The sequence below is a fragment of the Morone saxatilis genome, unplaced genomic scaffold, assembly GCF_004916995.1.
Source record: "Morone saxatilis isolate NCDOM2014 unplaced genomic scaffold, NCSU_SB_2.0 Contig14, whole genome shotgun sequence".
NCBI classification, from domain to species: domain Eukaryota; kingdom Metazoa; phylum Chordata; class Actinopteri; family Moronidae; genus Morone; species Morone saxatilis.
In genome coordinates, this window is record NW_023339696.1 from 13,307,988 (window position 1) to 13,325,650 (window position 17,663).

A 17,663-nucleotide genomic window follows, 5' to 3' on the forward strand; every position below is an offset into this window, starting at 1 on the left:
TCACGATGCACGAGGATTTCTAATCCTGAATTATCATTGGCTCATTCGTCATCTCTAACTTAGTAGAGGTGGAGCGAGGGAATCAAAGGAGGCAAGTAATAAGGACCCACAGTAGCCGGCAAGGTAACCGTGGTTACGTGTGGTGCATTAATGTATGTAATCTGTTACTGTGTCTGTGACAAGACAAGGACATGTAGTGTGCTAATTAAAGGAACCTTTCACTGCTCCTCGCTTAGACACAGGTCATATCTCATTAATGATGCTCTCAATGCATGGGGAGTCATTCATTACTGGCCATTTGGAGAAAAAAGGGAGGATGTGTGGATGGAGGGAATTCCTGTTTGCACATATAATACATAGCATGCAAAGCTAAAAAGGTATTTCCTCACAGAAAAATAGCGTGAAGGGCCCCAAATCACCCAAGCATCACCATGTTAGAGATTTATTATATAATTTTTTTAAAAGGGCCACTTTATAACAAAAATAAAAATCTGGGTTAAAGAAAAATTGGGTTAGAAAAAAAATAAAAGAAGAGTTTTGTTCAAAAACATTATTTTTTATTTTTTAAATGAAGGGGTATTTACAAGAAAAAAAAAGAGTCAATGTCAGGTTAATGTCATGTACATTACTAAATACAAAAAATATATCATTGAAAAAAATAAAATAAACCACATCTTCAAAATGCTTTTATTTCTGAAACACCAGTCTGAAAGAAAAAATAAAAATAATAATAATAAAACTAAACAAACAGCAGAGCTTACTCCTGGGATGTGGGTTCAGCAATGAAACCTCTCCACCTTTAAGAAAAGGAGACGCACAGCCTTACGGTCAGTGCTTGTACCTGGATGTTCAGTGCACAGGGACACGCATACAGCAACCATCGGATGGTAGTGCACAGGCAGAAAAGGCTCGTCTGCAATTCAAACAGCATTTTAGTGGCTCCAGTAATATTGCAAACAAAGCCTGGGGAATGTCTTTTTGTTCCTACAAGGCTGTACTGTAACCCCCCCACCCTCTGGACAGAAAGAACAATGTTTTCCAATATGCTCAAACGCCACAGCAAACAGCCCTCCATATAATTAAAAATATATATATTGAGAAAGTCTAAAGGAGCTTGAAAGGCAGTAGAGGTCATGGGTGTAACTATGTTTTCGTTTTCTCTTTGTGGTCATAAGAAGCTGGTGATCACTGCATTTGCCCATGATCACAAAAAAAAAACCCAAAACAAAAATAACCATAACTGCTTCACTCATCTGATCCAATCTCATAATAAAATATTCTAAATGATTCCCTTATGTCGGCATAGTAATCTATGTTATCCCGTGACTGATCTTGACATAAATCGATTTGTATTCTCACAATTATTAGAGAAGACGTGCCAGATGTTGTAATTATTTATAATCCATACAAAGCAATCTCTCTGCTGATACTGCTTTGTGTCATTAGATTGTTAAATAACTGCTGACAACCGCAGGAGCACCATCACTCCCTGAATATCACAGTAATATTACATGGATACTTCCTTTGGTTGCAGCTGCATCCGTTTAAAACAGCAACGGTGTTGAAGTCTGATGTAAAATATGAGCAGCGACGTTTGGCAGCACATTCCCACGTCACAATCCACAGCGCTATTATTTAATGGTCATGAGAAGACAGGATGCAGTATTATGTCGAGATCACAAAATGTAGCGATCGCCGGAAAACAAGAGATTCTTATGCCGAGATCATGTAATCGCTCATCTATTCCATGATCGAGAGAAGATAAAACAAATGACGGCTGGAAAGCGACACCTGTGCGTGCTACTGCCAAAGCTGCACAAAAGACTCTGTTTCTAAAATTTGAACAGGAACAATAAACATACTGTACTGATAGTTAAATGTGCCACTCAAGTGCAGTAGCTGATGGAAAATTAGCAGAAGTGTTCCCTGTCTTGCAGTGTTATGAAGTCCTTTGAAAATCATTGTGATCCATGCTAAAAATCCATGGGCCGAGTCTCCACTACATCTAATTGAAATCTATGGAAAAGAGCTTTAAATACTAAATAATATTAACTGATAAAATTATAAAATGAAAAATAACCTCCTTGGCCAAGTTAACTCCCATGGCTTCTACATTTTCCTGTAAAGGAGTCCCTGTCTGAATATGAAAAGCAAACAAGCAGTCCAAGACGAGTGCAAATCCTCCCTGAGACTGGTCTATGTACGTACACAGACATCAGATTCAGCATTATACAACCCCAAGTACCCTACTAGGAGACTAAACAGGTCACACTGACCGGCCTAAAAATTGTGTTTGGTGCCATTTCTGCAGCTACAGTAGCACTGTTTTCATACAACATTTAAGACAAAACATAGGGATTCATCATCGTCAATCAGTCACAATAAGGCTCCGAGAGCAGCATGTAAACCAGACTGGTCAGAAATCAAGTGGATCACAAAACATGTTTATGCTGATCACACAGTTATTATTGCTAAAAATGATTATCATTTTGATTTATTTGAATGGTGAACCCCCTCCAGATACCTGACCAGGAGCTGGTCTCCATCCACAGATATGTAGAGCTGTGAGATATCACAGTAACTGGAGATGGGTGGGAAGAGCTGAGTGAAGTGAATCAGCATGTGATCCTCTGACACGCCTCAGGGACTCAGATCCTCTGCTGGCTGACAGAGAGACATAAGGTCGTCATGTGTCTCTGAGGTGGCCTCGGCTCTGCAGGCTCTGGAAGTGGGCCTGCTTCAGGATGCGGTTGATCTGCAGGTAGGACGCCAGGCTGGTAGGGCCGGCCGGTTCTGAGGACTCGCCGGAGCTGAGGGGACTGCAGGGGCCCACAGCACACTGACTGGTGCAGCTCCCAGCCGCGTGCTCCGGGCTGCTGATGCTGCTGCTGCTCTCGCTGTTGGATGACTGAAGTGCAGATGTCAACATTAGCAGTGCGCTAGCTACATAAAAACATCAACATCCAGGGGTTCCACAATAACACGGACTTCAACTCCGCCTACCCAGCAGGAGAGACGCTTTGCGCCGTGCTGGGATTTTATTACTGAATTACGAGCAGGCCGCACAGACTGTGTGGATATTAGGACTGTGCATTGGCAAGAATCTGGCGATACAATTTGTATCACAGTAGAAGAGTTATGATTGAATATATTGTCACAGTCGCTGTAACATCCAGCATAAAAGCCCTCAGCTGACAACACTGCTACCTAGCAGTTGGGGGATTTAACACAACAATCATTGTAGTATTTTGGAGAATCAATACAATATTACAAAACAAAATACCATAAAAAAATAATACTTTTAAAATGTCACTGTTGTTTTTTTATGTTTTTTAATGCTTTAAATAAAAAAGGAGCGTATGTGTGTAAGTACATGGGATTTATTGTTTGTTTTAGACATGGTATTGACTTAGGTATCAAGAATCATGGAATTTCACTAGTATTGGTATCGACTACTAAACTTCTGGCATTGGACATCCCGACTTGTGACTTAAATTGGTTTCTGCTGGCGTGATTACGGTCAAACTGTACCGAGACAGCTTCAGTCTGCTTCGAATTCGGTGTGAGAGCGAAGCAGACAAATCGCAGGGTTTACAATAGTCAACGGTGCTTTTGACATGAATTCCAAATCTAGCCTACTTTTATTTAACCCATCTGTTGATAAGGGACCTGGTAGATCCTACACAATCTTATATAGGTGAGATGTTAAAATAAATCTTTACTCAATCAGACAGTGAAAACTAGCTGTGGGGTAATATTGAGCTACAAGATGCAATTTTTTTTTATCAACTAATAATGATTTTCTGTTTCTTTGTGAGCTCATTTGTGAAAAACAAAAAAAGGAATAAAGCACAGAAAAGTGTTGCATGACTTACCGCCCGTCCTTAATTTAGATTCTTAAAAGCTATGTGTGAACAGGAAACAGACTACAACCAATAAAGCATCAGTTCATCATCATCATTATTATTATTATTACTACTATTATAACTACTTTATTCCTCCTCCTTTCAGTGGGGACAAAGCGAAACAACCTGTAGCTGTTGAGGTAACATCTACCTAAACTTATGTATCCAGCTTCTGTTACAGTTTCTTTAGCATTAAGATTTAACCTCCACAGCTTTGTACCTCGGAGTCCCAGGCATCCCGGCCCGGCTCAGGAGAGAGAGGATGACCTCTGCTCTGCCTCTTGGCTTGGGGCACCAGGTGGCCGCTCTCCTCATCACCGCCACTGCGCTGCCGTTTCCTGTTTAAGTGCAAACAGACATTTAAAAAACACACACACACATATATATTTATATATATTTATATTTGTATATATCGTTGCTGTAAATCACGCACGACCAACTGAACTCATTAATTTATTAATATTAGCTTTACTCCGGTCAGAACAGTTTTTAAAGGGTTGATTTAACCAGTTAGCCTTCAATAAATTGGACCGCAGGCCGAGCTCACCTGTTTTCAGTCAACATATGATGACACTAAAATCAATCTGGACGAGTTTCCTTTGTATTTGCTGGCAGCAGACTGAGAGGCCGGTTGTCGACTTGTTTCCTGTCAGTCGATGGCCTATCACCTGAGTTAGCGAACTAACCTCGCCTCGCTAGCTGATTACGTTTAATATCGATGAGATACTTGTAGTCATTTTGGCAAATACTAAAAAAAAAAAAAAAAGGTGATTCTGATAGAATTATCTACAGCGACACTTTAGGTAATTGGCTATTAAACAGTACAAAGACCGGGCGTTAACGACCTAGCGTTACTTGACGAGCCAGTCCCCAAAACGATATAACGTAACGCTAACGACGCCGCTAGCTAGCCTTTGTAGCCGCTCCTCTTTTTAACTTAGCTAGCCGAGCGCCGCACACACAGCAGAGAAATCGATTATTTTCTTTGATAAGATTCAACTGCTTCACAGCCGGAGTGAAATGACACCTCTTTTGCTTTAACCTTACAGCTAACATTAACAGTCCCCGGCTATAACCACAGCCAACCGCAGCGGTTGTGTTTACATGGTACTGCGGCTGCGCGAAGAGCAGTAATGGTGCTTTTAAGGGCTATCTGGAAAATATTGGTATGTTATGCCATATGGAGAATCAGAGTGGGGTTTTCTGTGGCATCACATATGTAAAGTGTAGTGAGAGCGGTATTCATGATGATAATGATTGTAACTGAAGCGATTTACTCTTTTATTTTCTCGTTAAACGTATGTTGTACGTGAGTTTGGCGAAGGAAGTGGGATTTTACGGGCAGCGCTTAAAGGCAGCATAAAATAACACTGGCGCACATTCTACAATGCAATGCAAGTAAGCTGCTAAGCAACTCAATGATTCATTGGAGTTAGCTACACAGCGAGTTTATTAATTTGTTCATGCTATAAAAAAGTAATTGGTCTTAATCAGAAACACTAAGCCACAAACGATGCCCTATGGCCTGACACAATGTTAATTTCCCCAAAAGATGTCGCTGTTTACAACAGAATGAATTCATCAGACATAGCTGAATGTAATTATTGCTTTAAGGGTAGAAAATACCGAATACTGTAACTTTAATTTAAAAAAAAAACAAATCTACAATAGTGCAGCCCGTCTGCCCATACAACCATTATGGCTATTTTACACCAAAGTATGGAACAATATCCAGCCTAGGGGCATATAACTAATATTGTTTCATATATAGGAGTCAAAATGCTGTAAGAAAACATCCAATCTGAGCGAATGGTTGACATCTTCACAACCCGGAAGTTACACCCTGTAGTGCATCAGGTCCAGCCAGCCAATAGTGTAAAAAGAAAACGCCTCCACCAATGACTCAAGCGAAGGACGGAGCTGAGATTAACAGGGATTCTCGGCAGCAGCAGTCCTGTTTATTATAAAGGGAAATAATCGCAATGGGCAGCACCGACTCAAAACTGAACTTCAGGAAAGCAGTGATTCAGCTGACAACCAAAACACAGGTATACGCGCCTCTATAGCCACAGCTCAATAAAGGATCTCATAGAGAGATAGTGTGTCGATGAGCGCACCGGAGAGCATCACCGCGGAGATGAGATAACGCGTATGATGTGGTAGCAAAAAGAAAAAAAGAAAAAAACAAAACTGTCTAATGTTGCATGCGGGATTTTCAGTTGACATTCATTTATTTTGCCATAAGCGACATGTAAATAAAGTCGGTGCGATAAAAAAATTAAATAAAAGCTGCTATGCACCGTACTCCAAATATGTCGTGTTTGTCATAAACTGTTGGAGTAAACGATGGTCGACACTGTGCTGCAGATTACCATGAACCTTTATTCAGGCTGTACATGGCGTAGTTAAATCAAAGATGATGACGTAGGTCTGGAAATGACCACGTTTGCAGATGCGGCAGGTGGACTGTGCTCAGATCAGTGTGCCAGATAAAGCCTGCTGCTATAATAGAGGTTGTGTTTACATTGCCATTAGGTAGGCCCTGGGTGAGCTATATAATGTAAGACTGAACTACCATGTAGGCTCATGTATTGTGATAAAAAGGGCAACATGATATTTGAATGCACCACAAGATCAACCAGGCTTTTAGAATTTCAGACCTCATAAAATCCTCCATTTGGCTCACATATATGGGAATTGAAATAAAAACATTTTCTTTCCAGCCAGTGGAAGCCACGGACGATGCCTTCTGGGATCAGTTCTGGGCAGACACCACCACCACAGTCCAGGATGTTTTTGCACTGGTGCCAGCAGCAGAGATAAGGGCCGTTCGAGAGGAGTCCCCTTCGAATCTAGCAACCCTCTGCTATAAGGTACATTCTGTATTAACTGTTAATGCATCTGTGTGCAGATGTGTTTATGAGATGAGATTGCATGGGGACATTCCTTGCTTTGAGGCTGTATCGTGGAATAATTTTTGTTTTGAAACAATGCATGATTTTGTTTGTTAGAGCCCAGCACAGTCTGTCAGCAAGGCACTGCCTCATGCACTCAGATGGGGGAATAAGTGAGTCAACTCCCCTTCCTTTCCCCTTCGCTTCCCGTCTCTTAGTCCCAGCTTCCGTTTGAAGCTGCCTATCAGAAGCAAAACAGAAACACTGAGGTACTTACAGCCTGATTAAATAAAGAGGAGGAGACGAGAGCCCTTGAAGCTGAGCAGATTGCAAGGGGTATCTATTTTAGACACAGGCTTATAATGAGTCATTTTCAAGTTAATCTTTGTTAAAGGCCCAAAACAACATATGTCCCCATCTAATAGGCTCAATATTTTCATTTTTGAAATGAAACAAACAGAAAATATCTAGTTTACTTTCCAGTGTAAATGTGTATAAGAGGTTCTGCAGTTTGTTGGTAAAACGGTTATATTTTTGTTCTCCAGAAACAAAACTATTAGTGTCCACTAAAGTTGAAACAAAAAATACATATTTGCATAGTTTCTTTACTGCCCAACAGTCCTATCAAATCATTTGTATTCACAAGTCAGTCAAGAAACTGAGTTGTTTACTATGGAACCAATGTTGCTGTAGCAAATTGGATATCTGTGCTTTATCTGTGTGCCTGGCCCACGTACTAACTCTCAGGTACCCCTTGATTCTTGTCTCCTCAGGCCGTGGAGAAGCTGGTGCAGGGTGCAGAGTCTGGTTGCCCCACAGAGAGGGAGAAGCAGTTGATCCTGAACTGCACTCGCATCCTGACCCGCATCCTTCCCTACATCTTTGAGGACCAGGACTGGAGAGGATTCTTCTGGTCAACAGTACCTGGTGCTGGGCGGGCTGGGGTGAGTGGGCACAGAAAAGGAAAACCTTCTTGCAAAAAGCATCAAGAATGATCTTTTGATTACTCAACACTTTTTTAAAATGTCACTTTGAACACTAGGATGTTGTTGTTTGTTGCTTTCTCACTCCAGTGTAATGAAAGCTCTGACGTTATATGAGCACAAATCCTTCACTCGTCAACTGAGAGAAATATCATGTATCTTATCACTCGGTTTCCTCATTCTCATTCACTTTTTTCTTGGTAAAGCAAGAAATGTAATGCTGAGAGGTAATTTCAGCTGTACTGAGCCATCCGTTTCAAGCTCTGAACACTTTCCTTTTTTCCATTAACATAACTACTTTTAATAAATGCTAGAGAATACGGTTCCTCATCTGGATCTGGTCTCATATATATGTGCATCCTTTCCAGACGGATGAGCTGGATGATGATGACGGAGCTCGACCACTGGCTGAGTCGCTGCTCCTGGCTGTCGCTGACCTGCTCTTCTGCCCTGACTTCACCGTGCACAGCCATAAGAGAGGCCCCGTGAGTACCTGGATTGGCATTTTATCACCATCCAGCAAATAGAATAATTGCTGACACATTATGACCATAGTTGGAAACTGGTTAACATGATTTGCTATTATTATTCTTCATTGTTTTTCGGATCCCTGTTAGGTTCTGTAACAGTGGTTGCTAATCTTCCTGGGGTCCGAGTACAATTACACAAACAATGACAGCATACAGACATAACAACAGAGAAGAGAGTGAAAAACATCGTCTGACTCCATCAGTCTAGAAAATATGTGCTGTTCATTTTAAAGGTTAAAAATGTTTTTGAGAGCTGTTTCCTTCTTCCTTGTGTAAGGTTGCCCAACAAACCTGTCACTCAAGTTTCTTCAAAAAGAACATAGAAAGAGATCATGATTAAACTCCGTCAGACAGGCACACAGAATTCCTTGTCCCTCATGAGCTAGAAAGGAATGTTGCATGTCAGTGAATGCTCTTTAGAGGTTTTAACTTCCCTGATAAACCTTAGTATACTGTCATTACTCCATCATGACAAATGCACTAGTTTCTTAAGACAAACCATGTTTATTGATAATCCCAAAGCAGGAAGACGTGTGTAAGTGAGGACAAAGAGCGCACATCCTATTTCTTACCAACACTCTCTATTGACCTTAACATGTGTTTTAATTGCCTTAACCTCAGCATGTGCTGTGACCATGATGTTTTCCTTTTTTCCCCTTTTTTTTTTAGAACGTAGCATTAAACAGCCTAATATGTCCTTCATGTTTGAGGACTTGTTGGAGAAAGAATAAAGTAACATTTGATCTAACAATTTGATCTATGAATGTTTTCTGTGACCACATCCAGGACTCGGTAGAGAGCATGCAGTCTATAGACAGCTGTGAGTACATCTGGGAGGCAGGGGTGGGCTTTGCACAGTCCCCTCCTCTCAACTACATCCATGACCTGAACAGGTGAGTTGGTCAGCTTTGCGCCGCCGTACTCGTCTCTCAATTTTAACTGGGATTGACTTCTTTTTTCTGTCCACCTCTGTGCTTTTTTAACTGATCCTCTTCAGGACAGAGTTGCTGAGGTTATTACTAACCTGCTTCTCAGAGGCCATGTACCTGCCCCCCTCACCGGACAACAATGTCCTCAACCCTTGGGTGACATTCTTTTGCTCCACAGAAAATAGGTAATGGGCAAATGTTGGCACAGTCACAAATGAACAAACAAATGTGAAACAGACTGTAAGATGAATTTAGCCAGGTCAGAGAGCACAAGAATTGTTTTTTGCCAAAAAAAATAAAAAGATCTGGTCTAAGGTCCACTTACGAGGTTTTGTTTTCAGAGCTTTCAACTCCCTCTCACAGTCTTCATCACAAGTGGAGTTTGCTCAGTTAATATGGAGGTTGCTCTAGGCTCAGTTGTCAGTGCAAATAAAAATCGAAATAAAGCTTGTAAGTGGACCATGAGTGAAGTTTTTTGTCTAACTACTGTCTCCAAAGTCAAGAATATCTCCTGTATTTGTGCTGCCATATTATTTGATATTAACACAGATATTATGCACAAATGCATTTATTTCTCTGGTGGACATCACTTCATAATTTCTGTAATCGACGAGAAAAGGATAGTTCATTACAAACTACGGTATATTGCATTTTTCATTCAATAATGACAGCTAGAGCTACAGAGGGTAAACTCTGCATACAGTTGCACATGATTCACTAACATGATTCATGTCTTTGTCCCTAGACACGCTCTTCCTCTGTTCACCTCCCTGCTGAATGTGGTGTGTGCCTATGATCCAGTGGGCTACGGCATCCCGTACAACCACCTGCTCTTCTCTGACTACCGGGAGCAGCTGGTGGAGCAGGCTGTTCAGATCCTCATCGTGACGCTGGAGCACGACGGAGGGGTTTTCCACCGCCCCGTCTCCCCGTCCAGCATGGAGGAACAAGAGGTACGTCACCAAGACCACCGCAAAGAAATAAATCCCATGACTATATGGCATGTGTTGTCATTCAAACAAATCTTTATCTCTCTGCAGTCTACAGGCCCTGAAAACCTGTTTGTGAATTATTTGTCGAGGATTCACAGAGAGGAGGTATGCTGATTATTATTCGTATAAAATACACAACGATCTTCCCAAAGATGCCCAAAGCTCAACCTTCCATCTCTCCATTGGCAGGACTTTGACTTCGTATTGAAGGGCCTCGCTCGTCTGCTGACCAACCCTTTGACTCAGACTTACCTGCCTAACTCTACCAAGAAGATCCAGTTCCATCAAGAGCTGTTGGTGCTTTTCTGGAAGCTTTGTGACTTCAATAAGGTTGGGATAAAGAAACAAAATGAAGAGTGTCTTTGGGAAGACGTAGCTTTAAGAGTCTGTGCTTTTATTCAACAAAATTACGTTTGTGTTCCTACGACAGAAGTTCCTGTTTTTTGTCCTGAAGAGTAGTGATGTGCTGGATATTTTGGTTCCTATACTCTACTACTTGAATGATGCCAGGGCTGATCAGTGTGAGTCTCATCCCAGTGTTGTTCTTGCACACAGCAAGCCCCCACTAGGCAAATACATTTACTAACTTCTGACGTGCTTTATCCTTGGTTGCAGCCCGTGTTGGACTCATGCACATTGGCGTGTTCATTTTGCTGCTGCTGAGCGGTGAGAGAAACTTTGGTGTGCGCTTGAATAAGCCCTACTCCGTCCATGTGCCTATGGACATCCCAGTGTTCACAGGGACTCACGCTGACCTGCTTATAGTGGTGAGATGTCTACTACATTACATCATCTGAAATGGTAATGTTCTTTATCTTTATTGTCATACAGTTAATGCTCACTGCTGTCACTATGTTTGTTTTGCAGGTGTTTCACAAGATTATCACCACGGGCCACCAGCGTCTCCAGCCTCTGTTTGACTGCCTTCTCACTATTGTTGTAAATGGTGAGTTACTTTGGCGCCATCTGTCTGGCAATGCACAGATTTTATTTGCAACATCAACTATTTCAAAGTTATAACATCTCAGTATGCCACTTAATCAAATAAAAATGCCTGGTTTTCTATATTTAATCACACAATCAATCCTCTTAACATTTCTTCTTCCTCTGCAGTGTCTCCCTATTTAAAGAGCCTGTCCATGGTGGCAGCTAATAAACTGCTCCACCTTCTGGAGGCCTTCTCCACTAGCTGGTTTCTGTTCTCTGCAGTGCAGAATCATCACCTTGTATTCTTCCTTCTCGAGGCTTTCAACAATATTATCCAGTACCAGTTTGACGGTAAGAGAAATCTGATCTGTAACAGAATGTTGTTGTCAAGATCGAGGTATTAGAAGGAACTTTGTTACACATCTTCTCACATAATAAATCCCTCTTTCTCTCAACTCCAGGGAACTGCAACCTGGTGTACGCCATCATCCGCAAACGTAACGTGTTCCACCAGTTGGCCAACCTGCCCTCTGATCCTGCTTCCATCCAGAAGGCTTTGCAGAGGAAGAGGAAGTCTCCAGATGTAATTTCCCGTACTAGCTCCCAGGAGACTGTATCCATGGAGGGCTCTCACCCTGCTGTACCGGCAGAGCCTGGTACACTGAAGACCAGTCTGGTCGCGATTCCAGGTACTGAATCTGTTTTCTGCTATGTGGATGTTACTGTTTGCATGTTAAACTGGCTCACAGATCAACTTACTGTACTCATATTTTGTAAAATTATAAAAAAAGGTGTATAAATTGTCTAAGTAATGACTGGCTGCTTGATAACAATTTGAATATTTTGTTTTTTCAATAATTTTGGAATATAGGATGGGTTGACAAAGGTGAAGTGAATGAATGGGTTAGTTTCTCTCAAATGATTTTTTCAAAATTCCAGTTTGTAAAAAAAAAAAAATGTATGGATAGAAGACCAGAACTGACATAAGTCCATCTCTCAATGCTTTCTGACTTCCCTATTACCTTATGGCCCTTGACCCCAAACCCACTGGCTCATGTTAAAGAAGAAACATCCACCCAGTGCATTGGTGTGTCTCACTGATTTGTTTTTAACAGTTGTTGGACAAAATTGAGTTTGTATGACACAGAGGAATGAGATATATCAGGTTTATTCTTGGTATTGGTCTTAAAGAAAAGACTTTTCCTTTAAGTACTGAATGGTCTCCTGCTTTCCTGCAGGGATTGATAAACTGACTGAGAAGTCCCAGGTATCAGAGGATGGCACCATGGTGTCAGTTCCAAAGACAGATTCCACACACGCAGTCCACACAGACCAAAGTGCAGTGGTTGGGACCAGTGACACAGAGTCCAACTCAGGCCGAGACAACGAAGTAAGTGTTTGAGTGAGTGAGCGTGTGTGTGTGTGTGTGTGTGTGTGTGTGTGTTTGTTTAAAAGCATATGCATGTTAGTAAATCTATTTCTTCACATTATCAGGATGTTTTCTACACTGAAGCAGAAATGGAGAGAAGACGTCTGTCAAGTGCGTCTTCAACATCTTTTTGGGTTCCCACACCAGACTGGGTAAGTAACTGTAGAAGTTTTTGATACATGTTGGATATTTACCAAAATGTATTACTGATCTGGATTTGCCTTTTTTTTTGTTCCAGGTCCATTCCTGGAAGTGTAAACTACCCCTGCAGACTATCATGCGACTTCTACAAGTGCTCGTTCCCCAGGTGGAGAAGATCTGCATCGACAAGTATGTAAACACTTCTGTTCCTTTTTTCCCACCATGTAAAAGTCATATATTGGCTGAGATTCTTCAGAAATATTGCCTTCTTAAAGCATGCTCACATTTCACTGCAGGGGTCTGACAGATGAATCAGAGATCCTGAAGTTTCTCCAGCACGGCACATTAGTGGGCCTGCTGCCAGTTCCTCACCCCATCCTCATCAGAAAGTATCAGGCCAACGCAGGCACTGCCATGTGGTTTCGCACCTACATGTGGGGTGTCGTCTATTTGCGGTGAGTCAGCCAAAAGAGCTGAGCGTTATGCAAAAAGTCCACTTTCCACACTGACTGAACACTAACGTCGTACTCTGTTTTTCCAGCAATGTGGACCCTCCTATCTGGTATGATACTGATGTCCGCCTTTTTGAGATTCAGAGGATGTAGACGGAAGACTGCAAATGGGACTGTTCAACTCCAGGGTTCCCTTCCCTTCGGTATCTGCTGGTTTCCCAGTAAACCTCACTGTGTTTAACTTGCCTCCGTAATAATCATCATAATGCTTATGACAATGACTTGGGTAGGAGAGTCATTCAGAGGAGTGAGGTAGAGATACCCCTCGGATTAAGAGGGGAGATGTTTGAATTATCAATATTGTCCATAAACAACTGTGTTTGTACATTTTCTTAGACCTCAAGACCATAGAATGTCTGTCAAAGCTGAGATGAAGAAGCATTTCCTGAAGACTGAAGCTCTTTTCTTGACAGCATAGAAGTGAAAAATGAAATCTTATTTTCAGGCAGACCTGTCATAGAAGATATGGTGCTTTCCAACAGAGGCTTGTAACATATCTTGGACAGCACAATATTGATGTTTCACGTTATTCGTCGTACTTGCCATGCTTTAAAGTGCACTCTTTATGGGTTGTCTATTATGGTTGTAGTTTATGTGACAATGTAACTCCACAGGATTCTGGAGACAATGATACAGATTGTATGTTTTTATGTATATGGCCAGGTTTAAGTTATGATCTGGCTGGCTATGCTTATAATGCTTGGTGTTTAAAATTGTATTTTCCTTAAATTATCTTGAAAATATATATTGATATGCATCTGTGAATTCTATGTTGGTCTCATTACTGAACACTGTTCAAAGAGTCACCATTTACTCTTTGGGAGTTAAATCAACACAACTATCCAGATAACTACACAGCTATTGTAAGGTCTTTACTTTGCCCACCCCGTAGCTTAGCCACAATATGCTGTTTAAAGTGCTGTCCCTTTACACCATGATCACTAGATGGCACTGTGTCCCTTCCCAGCAATCTGTCAGCTCAAGTTTGACCTTTAAAGGAACACATTTACACTGCCACCATGCAAAATGAGGTCATGCTTTCCCAGATAAATTTCTGTGATAGATACATTTCCCCCCCCCCCCTCTTTTGAACAACCAATTGCAGCTTTGCATACATCTAGTTGTCTCGTTTTAACCCCAAAAGGAATGCAAGACAAATCCTAAGGGTCATGAGTTGACCAACGGTGAAAGATTACAATCAAAACATGCCCTACAAATTGTTTTCTATAATTGCTATTGTCTTGTGAAATACTAAGTAGTTTTAATTTTGAACTCTGTTCAAAATAATTAGTTAATGTCAAACTGTATGACTCTTACACTACTTAATGAACTTTAATAGTCATAAATACTACACATGCAAGTCTAATTTAATGTAATATGCAGCACATTAAGCACCTGCCCTCCCATGTACAAGTAAATATACAAGTAAATATACAAGTAATACACAGATGTCTTTAAGTTAAAATTTATTAACATTAACAAGTTCAATTTAAACATTCAATAAAAATCATAAAATTACTTTACATGCTAAAAATAAGTCCAGTGAATGAATCCAACTAAGAAATTAAGTACACCTCAAAGAGACTGGCGACAGAGTGCATACGGTAGAAGATTCCAAAAGGAAGTCCAATATTCACGATGGCAGCCCACATTGTGAAGTTGTAGAATTTTATCTCGACGGGGTGATCAAACTGGGGACGAGCGCCGAAGGCGGGCATGATCCACAGCTGTTGGTACAAAATGAATAAAGCGGGACACATTTCAACAGGAAAACAGTAATCATTGGTTTGTTGGAATTATAGTTAAAGAACTTAAGCATTAAAACTACTTACAATGATGTTTGCGAGCAGAAGAAAGGCACAAACTTCCTTCAGTATTCTTCTCTTCCAGCTTAACTTATGACTTGAAGTCAGGTAGTAGCTGGACTTATTTATCTCCATAACAACGCTCATCTCTGTGTGCTCTTGGATGTGAGCGTTTGTGTGCAGGGATGCTTCCTGCATCACGTGAAAGGGCTCCCGATGGAGGCCTTCGATGATGAAGTAGTTTTGCAGGCCGAGCTGGAGCACTGTCAGCACGGCCCAGGACAGGTTGAGGGCATTCAGGTACCCACTGGCTCCTGTCGCCTCCACAGCCATGATGGTGAAATAGCTGATGATGAACTGCCCCAGTGAGGCTCCCACCAGCAGCCCCACATCCAGGCTGCGAGTGGGGTTTTTCTCCGATACGTGCTCCCTGTGGTCCAGCCTGTAGACAATGCACCCAATCATGGTGGAGAGGGACATCAGGCTCACAATCACTATATTGATGATAAAATGAATCAACAGGGCTTCATTTCGCTTTTCCTCATCCTCTTTCAGGATGTACACCTCGTAGATGATGAAGGTTACGAGTCCCACCACCACCAGGAGTATTCCCATTACGGGTCCCATACACACATCCTTTGGACGGAACTTCACGCTGGGGTGGCTGTGATCCTCCACATGTCGACCGACATTTTTCCACATGACGTAGGCCATAGCCGACGCAAAGAGGCTGTATTCGATGTTAAAGGGGTACAGGTAGTAGAAGGCCTCTTTGAAGGTGTCACATGCTGAGTGACTGCATTTACATTTGGGATTGCCATAGCTGGCTGAAATTGAAAGGACAGTTTTGAGTCATCTCCCTCTTAATCTGATTTAAATTGAAAACTGTGCCTAAGTAAATACCTCTGTACATCTTGTGAGAGACATTGACATTTAAATCAGGAATCTCCATTTGATGAATAGATTCCTCAGTCACAGCTGCCATCCACACCACCAGGTTGGTTGAAAGTGTAAGAGTGAGGCCACACCTGCAAGAGCGAAAGGATGAGTGTCCTGCACGAATAAAGACAGATTTTGTAACGAGCAAAGAAAACAATTTACCGTGTAAAATGAGTGTGTAGCTGCACGCAGTCTTTTGCATGAACCGACAGGAAGTATGTCTAAAAAAAAAACAAAAAAACAAAAAAGCTCAACTCATCCAAAGTGCAAGTAAGACTGCATGTTCGTGCAAGCGTGGTGTTCTTAAAATGCAATAACCTGGACAAACAAAAATACAGCTTGAACGACAGGGAAGGCCACTTTAACAGCAGAGTCACAGTGAAGGTAGCCCACGTAGTTGGCAATCTTGAAGACGTCCATGAGGAGACTAAGAAGCCCAAACAGCAAAAGTCCAGCTGGAATATAAAATTTTTATTTGATTAAGCCTTGAAATGACTAATCTAAACCAGAAAGTCATGGGGTCTCACCTCGGAGCCACACGGGCCCTGCATGGCTATCTTTGAACAAGATAGCTTGATCCTTTCGAGAGGTGACAGCTGCGTAAAACAGCATCCACAACATTGTGAGGAGGAGGAGAATGATGAGGAAGATTTGCCTGTGCATGGCAGTAATGGCCACGCTGTTGAAGGCACTGCTGCTGACTAGAGCACAGCCTAGGATCAGGATGTTGATACAGATGATGCCAGACAGGAGCCATCCACCACCATGGTGGGCCCTCTCAATGACTGCCTCCACATGGTGAACACTCTCTCTGACCGCCTCCACACCGGGAGGATGGGAAGGACAGGGCAAATGTTGGATGTTTTCCAGCTGTGCTGCTGTCTCAATGTTGGACGGATGGGCCTCCACAACATCGTTTGGAGTTTTTCTTTAAAAAACAAAAACTGTTGCTGTTAAGACATTGCAACCAACTCACCTCACCCTAACTAAACTACAGCAGTCTGCAAAAGACCCTATTTAAAGCCAGTGTTTGGTTTGTCTGTTCTGGGCTGCTACAAAAACTTGGCCCGCTACCTCTGGTTAAAAACATCACATTCTTAAAAAAAATAGAAAATAAAATAAAAAAAATAAATATCAAAAAATGATTCTTAGTTTCAGGCGATAATGAAAACAGACATATCAATATTCTATTCAATTTGTGCCAATAGAGTCGCTTAAGTGCCATACACACACTGGACCTTTAAAATTTGGCAGGTGATTAATGTATTGTGCACTTTGGTGGCTTTTTTTAATTTACGCAGTTTTTTCCTGAGTGTATCGTTTAATGAAAAACACCATAAGTATTTCAATTAAGTGAAACAAAATATTAAGATTATGCTTGTACTGTATTATTTTAAATACATTTTTTGTTTTAGTTAATTAGCAAGACTGTCTCACTCTGCCACTTCAGGTACACCTTTAAAATCTAATGAAAGCCAATGTAACTACTCAACCTTACAATATTATTGAGGTTATAGTCTGCAGTGGTGTTGAAGTGGACTGCATTATATTAGGAAGCAGTTCAAATGTTTGGCCCATCCCAGTTACAAACATGTGGGGGGGAATAATAATAATAATAATAATAATAATAATAATAATAATAGTAGTAATAGTAGTAATAATAATAATAATAAAATA

General features: G+C 41.3%; 3 protein-coding genes across 3 annotated transcripts in view; 1 reads left to right on the forward strand and 2 right to left on the reverse strand.

Annotated features, from left to right (window-relative positions):
- Window positions 1–535: 535 nt before the first annotated feature.
- On the reverse strand, window positions 536–5,015 carry LOC118323354. The gene is made up of 3 exons (XM_035655302.1): window positions 4,453–5,015; window positions 4,126–4,243; window positions 536–2,908 (listed from the first exon to the last, which is right to left on the reverse strand). Exons 1-3 carry the CDS (start codon window positions 4,467–4,469, stop codon window positions 2,687–2,689), a joined length of 357 nt encoding a protein of 118 aa, XP_035511195.1. The 5' UTR covers window positions 4,470–5,015; the 3' UTR covers window positions 536–2,686.
- An 803-nt stretch (window positions 5,016–5,818) lies between these two features.
- hid1a (HID1 domain containing a) lies at window positions 5,819–13,940 on the forward strand. Its single transcript, XM_035655242.1, has 19 exons — window positions 5,819–5,953; window positions 6,629–6,778; window positions 7,573–7,743; window positions 8,151–8,267; window positions 9,099–9,205; window positions 9,310–9,426; window positions 9,987–10,194; window positions 10,282–10,338; window positions 10,423–10,563; window positions 10,664–10,754; window positions 10,849–11,000; window positions 11,101–11,179; window positions 11,347–11,511; window positions 11,622–11,849; window positions 12,399–12,550; window positions 12,655–12,741; window positions 12,828–12,919; window positions 13,027–13,185; window positions 13,272–13,940. The coding sequence occupies exons 1-19, from the start codon at window positions 5,888–5,890 to the stop codon at window positions 13,333–13,335; spliced, it is 2,403 nt and encodes an 800-aa protein (XP_035511135.1). The 5' UTR covers window positions 5,819–5,887; the 3' UTR covers window positions 13,336–13,940.
- A 751-nt stretch (window positions 13,941–14,691) lies between these two features.
- Window positions 14,692–17,663, reverse strand: part of LOC118323004 (proton channel OTOP2-like) — a 4,111-nt gene continuing 1,139 nt past the window's right edge. The window contains exons 2-7 of the mRNA XM_035654907.1: window positions 16,514–16,914; window positions 16,305–16,441; window positions 16,149–16,207; window positions 15,951–16,075; window positions 15,075–15,874; window positions 14,692–14,969 (exon numbers count right to left, since the gene is read on the reverse strand). Of these exons, the coding sequence (XP_035510800.1) occupies window positions 14,799–14,969; window positions 15,075–15,874; window positions 15,951–16,075; window positions 16,149–16,207; window positions 16,305–16,441; window positions 16,514–16,914 (1,693 nt within the window). The 3' untranslated portion in view covers window positions 14,692–14,798. The remainder of the gene's footprint in view (window positions 14,970–15,074; window positions 15,875–15,950; window positions 16,076–16,148; window positions 16,208–16,304; window positions 16,442–16,513; window positions 16,915–17,663) is intronic.

What these genes read in the sequence shown, in the direction of transcription:
- hid1a (XM_035655242.1), top strand. Translation starts at nt 5,888, where the DNA reads ATGGGCAGCACCGACTCAAAACTGAACTTCAGGAAAGCAGTGATTCAG. An exon ending in AGCTGACAACCAAAACACAG is followed by an intron (nt 5,954 to 6,628) that starts GTATACGCGCCT and finishes TTTTCTTTCCAG; the next exon opens with CCAGTGGAAGCCACGGACGA. An exon ending in TCTCACTATTGTTGTAAATG is followed by an intron (nt 11,180 to 11,346) that starts GTGAGTTACTTT and finishes CTTCCTCTGCAG; the next exon opens with TGTCTCCCTATTTAAAGAGC.
- LOC118323354 (XM_035655302.1), bottom strand. An exon ending in GGGATGCCTGGGACTCCGAG is followed by an intron (nt 2,909 to 4,125) that starts GTACAAAGCTGT and finishes TCTGCACTTCAG; the next exon opens with TCATCCAACAGCGAGAGCAG.